Source organism: Vanessa atalanta, chromosome W (genome assembly GCF_905147765.1).
Source record: "Vanessa atalanta chromosome W, ilVanAtal1.2, whole genome shotgun sequence".
Taxonomy (NCBI): Eukaryota; Metazoa; Arthropoda; class Insecta; order Lepidoptera; family Nymphalidae; genus Vanessa; species Vanessa atalanta.
The window spans coordinates 9,585,612-9,591,546 of NC_061901.1; the positions used below are offsets into that span (position 1 = coordinate 9,585,612).

Sequence of the window (5,935 nt, forward strand, 5' to 3'; positions counted from 1 at the left end):
AGACTATTCTCACTTTCGTGGTTTCTTTGTCATCACGAACCACAGCATGGTGAGGTAAGTAAATGGCCTTTGGATTATCGATTTCTTCTGTAGATATAAGTTCCATATGATTTAATTTTAGGTACTCATCAATTACTTCTTGATATTTTACTCTTAGTGTTTTATCTTTGTCTAACTTACGTTCAAGTGATTTCAGACGATTTTCTGTGATATCTCGAGAAGAAGTGACTTGAGGAACTTCAACTTTAAGTGGAAAGCGAACAATATATCTACGGGTATTGGTTTTAAAGTGATGTTCACAGAATTTCTCTTCATCAGTGAATAGTTTTTCTTTTGGTAGTTGAATATCTGATTCAAGTTCCAAGAATATTTTTAAATCAGATGTGCAATGACAATGCATTACGTTTATATTACTAGTGGACTTGGTAATTGATTCGATTACTCCAGATAAAATCCAACCTAAACATGTTGCTTGGGTCAGTAGTGTACCAAGCGGTCCTCGTTTTATTCCTGCACGAAGTATTTTTGTATATACTTCGGCTCCCAAGAGAATGTCGATTCTATTGGGTGTGTTATATTCGGGATCTGCTAGCAATAAATTTTTTTGTTCTAACCACTCCATTGGTTCGACTTTCTCAGCCGGTAATGGAGACGTTATGCGTTTGATAACGTGTGCGCTCACTGAAATTTTTACAGTGGGATCATACATGGATTTTAATGTTAATTGGACTGCGGCCTGCGGAGATGGCCCAGTGGTTAGAACGCGTGCATCATAACCGACGATTTCGGGTTCAAACCCAGGCAGGCACCACTGAATTTTCATGTGCTTAATTTGTGTTTATAATTCATCTCGTGCTCGGCGGTGAAGGAAAACATCGTGAGGAATCCTGCATGTGTCTAATTTCAACGAAATTCTTCCACATGTGTATTCCGCCAACCCGCATTGGAGCAGCGTGGTGGAATATGCTCCAAACCTTCTCCTGAAAGGTAGAGGAGGCCTTTAGCCCAGCAGTGGGAAAATTTACAGGCTGCTAATGCTAATGACTGTGGCCTTTGATATCATCTCTTTTCCTCCACCCAAACCTGCAATCAGATTAATGGTAGGTTTCTTCTTTAGACTTAGATATAGGACTGCCGACTCCGTTACAAAAGATGACTGCGAGCCCTGGTCTATTAATGCTCTTAGTTTGTAATCTTCCCCATTTCTCGATGTGACCTTTACTACCGCAGTGGCTAGCAAGACCTGCTGAAAAATTTTACCTGTCGAAAAACAGGAGACCAATGATGCTGAATGGTTTGAAGAGGTAGGATCTTTTGAAGATGTGACAACACTCTTGTTTGGCTTGTTGTCACCATCATTATAGGCAGTGTTTTTACCCCCGGGATGAAGAAGTGAATGGTGTTTTTGTTTGCAAATGCGACACCGTGAATTGCTATGGCACTCTTTGGCAGAATGATTACCTCCCATGCAGTTAAAACAGATGTTTTGTCGTAAACAAACTTACGACGATCGTCTACTTTATATTTATGAAATTGTTTACAATTACATAGTTTGTGATTATCCGAACATAATAGATAAGATACATTAGCATTTGTTACATGTAATGCTTTTATTTTGCTACTATTAGCTTGGGTTTTCGTTGATTTTGGATCAAGACACTCTACAGCGCGATAAGTTTCAAATAAAAATCAGTCAAAGTCAAGTCAAAGTCAAAGTCAAAAATCTTTATTCAATATAGAACACTTGCTTATTGTTTGTCAAAAATCTACCACCGGTTCGAAATTTAACGCCTCGCACCTGAGAAGAACCGGCGAAAGAAACTCAGCGGGATATTTTTTTTTTGTTTTTTTTTTGCCATTTTGCATGTACAATAATAATTATATTTTAGTTATTTGAAACAGCCTGGAGGCGATCATTTCATTCCCAAGATGTGCAGTCAACTAAAAAGTCATTAGTGTTGTAATATCCTTTAGCACACAAACGAAACTTGGTTACGCCCAGGTGAGGATGGCAGAGCCCCTCGTGTGCCAGGTTATAGCCTGCGTCATATACCGAGACCGGCAGAAATACGCTCTCGAGGTGGCGGTGTTGATTTTTACGTTAAACATGGTATATCCGCACAGACACTAGTACATCCAATAGCGCCCTTGGTTAAACAAATGTGGATTAGTATCAAACTAAACTGCAAGTCTATAATTATTGGTACGGCCTACCGGCCCCCATGGGCAAATATTTCCGACTTTCTTAACCCATTTGACGCCTCTGTACCTGATTGGGTACAGCAAAACAATTGAGGGTAGATATCAAATTTTAAAAGTTAATGTTGTTTTTTTCGCTCATTTTAAAAGTAGACATACAGTGTATTGAAATAAAAACGATTTAAGCGAGTTTATTCATAATCGATGTCACTGAGAGGATTACAATTTATCAATATAATCATTAAATATAGGTAAGTACACAATTTTATTATTTTCTAGTGTTTACATATACCTAAATTTATTTTATGTATATTTGATTTGTAGTGTACATCCTTATTTATCAAATAAATGATAAACTAATGTTTTGCAACTTATATTTACAAAGTAGCCTAACTTGAAACATTACTGTACCTAATTGGGTACAACGGCCGCATCTATATAACGATTGCACTTTTTTCTTCAGGTTTTTATTACAATGAGTTCGAAACGTCTTAACGTTTCTAACTATTACAACGGCTTAGAGGAAGCAGTCATTGCTGTTTTAGAAGATAGTGACAGTGAGGCTGATTACGAATTCGCGATTATACCACCAGAACCTAGCATCTTAACAGATGAAGAAGAAGGTGCCGACGAGGCCATAATTACTGCCTCTTTACCCCGGGATGTGCCTGGTAATATAGAGGTATTTAGGAGTAATAAGGATACAATTCCATGTGCGGACCTTGACAGCAGCGATGATGAGCCTTTGGCTGAAAAAGCAAAGAGAAGTCGTCGTCAACAGCCAGTTCAGCCAGTATGGCATACGTGTTCACCAACATACTCTACTACAACTCAAGAAAGAACTGAAGTTATAGCTAGACAGAAACTAGTAAAAGAACAATTTCAAGATCTAACCCCAGTACAAATATTTGAAAAAATATTTGATGATGAAGTGATTAGCTTGATAATTACAAATACAATTTTATATGCTAATCAAAACAATAGACACACCTTTCGACTGGACTCTGTTGACTTGAAAAAGTTTATAGGCATATTGATATTATCTGGGTATCATAAGTTACCCAGAGAAGATTTGTATTGGTCTTATGATGAAGACGTAGGCGTCGAAATGGTATCGAGATCCATGCCAAGACAAAGATTTCGGGATATAAAAAAGAATCTTCATTTCGTAAACAACGACGAAGCAATTAGTACCAGAGATAAAATGTTTAAAATTCGGCCATTAGCTGATATTCTAATAAATAAATTTCTTCAGTGGGGTGTGATGCACGAAAATATTTCAATTGATGAATCGATGGTAAAATATTTTGGCCATCATCCTGCTAAGCAGTTTATCCGAGGAAAACCAGTGCGGTTTGGCTATAAAAACTGGGTAGCAGCAAGTTCAACGGGATACTGCTATGTTTTTGACCTGTATTGTGGAAAAGCTCTTGAAGCTTCTACTGATCCTTTAGGATCAAGAGTAGTCAAAATGTTACTTCAGAAATTGGGGACTGATCCAACTAATCACCAAGTATTTTTTGACAACTTTTTTTACTAATTATAATCTCTTAGTAGATCTCAAAAAAGAAGGATATCGTGCGACTGGAACAATACGAGAAAATAGAACAAAGAAATGTCCACTAAAAAGTACTAAAGAGATGAAGAAAAAAGACCGTGCTTCGTATGATTACAGGTTTGATAAGCAAAATGAAATACTGTTAGTGAGATGGAAAGATAACAGTGTTTGCACAATGGCAACAAATAATGATACAATTGAACCGTTAGGGTTGTAAAACGATGGTCTCATGTGCAGCGTCAAAAAACTGATGTCAATATACCAAAGCTGTTTCAAACTTATAATAAAAATATGGTTGGAGTGGATGAGTTGGATCAGTCTATTTCACTTTATGGGATTGCAATTCACGGAAAAAAGTGGTGGTGGGTTTTATTTACCTATATGGTAGATATGGCTATTGCAAATGCGTGGCGTTTGCATGTTATCAGTCACAGTGATAGCATGGATCAGTTACTGTTTCGACGTACCATTGCGAGATACTACTTACGCCAGAAAACACAACATAAGGCTCGATCTTCGTCGTCATTGGTCCCAGGCTTGCCTCAAGACGGTATAGGACACTATCCTCAAAAACTTGGAAAACCTTTACGATGTGTTATATGTCACGCCAGAGTTCGCTGGCAATGCAAAAAGTGTCTCAAAACATTGTGTGTAGAAAAACAATGTTTCGAAAATTTTCATCTATAATACGCCGCTGTACACAATCGAGTACACCCCCCTCTAAAGGACCCTGATTATTTTTTTCTACTTTTTTCATACTTTTAATTTTATTTGATTTGTAAACAATAGTAAAATAAACGTTTCGCAAAAATATCACTTTTGTTTTTATTTTGGCGGTTAATGGGTTAATGCATTATCAGATACAATTAATTCATTACCTTATCATGACTATTTGTATTTATTAGGAGATTTCAATGTTAATTACCTAAGTGAAGCTCATGACTACCATAAACAAACGCTAGATTTATTCTTATCGACTCATGGCTTAACCCAACATGTTGCTAATCCCACTCATTTTACTGCTAGTAGCGAAACTTTAATTGACTTAATTTGTTCTAACACAAAGGTTGGACGGATTATGGTGGAATACATAGGAGAATTCGGCGGCCACGCGTTTATTTCCTGCGAAATATATGTCACCAAGAACAAAACTAAAAATAAAACTATTATGTACCGTCCTTTAAAAGATATTGATCCAGAACATATTACGTCTACGCTTAATTTAGTAAATTGGCAAGCCATTTGTGGAATCAAAGATGTTAATGACATGGTGGATGAGTTTACTGGTTGCTTGCAATGGGTATTCGATGTCCTCGCTCCAAATAAGATTATTTTTATTATTATCATTTCATTGACGTCAAACCGTCAACCGTCAACAACATAACACTACGCTCCGTGTTTTTAATTCTAATTTATAGTAAAATGTGCAGTTTAATAGCTAAATCTTATAATAACTAGTTACTTGTGAAAAGTGCTATCCAGTGAAGTGAACAGAAGTGTAAAAACTAATGTAATTGTTGAATTGTAAGTATAAACAATTCGAAACATTTCACGCAACGGCTGTTGCTTTGACCGACGACAATTCGCAGAATTGAAGCGCGCTGCACGTATTGAGCGCTTACACCGCTTCATATCGCAGCAGTGTCCAACACATGAGTCACGCATGTTTGCTTGCATCGCTTACCGCTGCCGTTTACCAGGAAAGTAACCGACCGTTTTTTGCTTGTTTACTACAATTTTTATTCACAATTATTGATAAAAATAAACAATAACAATGTCATCTACGCTCAAAACATGTACTGGATGTAGCAAAAATATTGTCAATATGCAATATTTACAGTGTAAACAATGCACACATAATTATGATATAAACTGTGCCAAAAGATCGGAAGGATCTTTTAATATGATGGATAAGATGAATAAAAATAACTGGATTTGTATTAAATGCAAACACAAACAAACCAAAACAAAAAAAGAAATTTCTAAAACTCCGACTGTCTCACAAAAACAAAATAATTCCAATGATTTAAGTTCAAAAAATAGCACAAAGAGCTCTGAAAGTAATTCACCTATTCTACCTACAACTGATAGTAATTTACACACGTTCACCTCACAAACATTCAACATAGATTCGATTTCATTGAAGAAAGAAATTAAAGTTGCAGTAACAGAAGCAGT

General features: G+C 36.4%; 1 protein-coding gene across 1 annotated transcript; it reads left to right on the forward strand.

The window, feature by feature from the left end:
- Positions 1–2,008: 2,008 nt before the first annotated feature.
- LOC125075667 (piggyBac transposable element-derived protein 2-like) lies at positions 2,009–4,481 on the forward strand. Its single transcript, XM_047687377.1, has 3 exons — positions 2,009–2,110; positions 2,663–3,310; positions 4,413–4,481. The coding sequence occupies exons 1-3, from the start codon at positions 2,009–2,011 to the stop codon at positions 4,479–4,481; spliced, it is 819 nt and encodes a 272-aa protein (XP_047543333.1).
- The last annotated feature ends 1,454 nt before the right edge of the window (positions 4,482–5,935 follow it).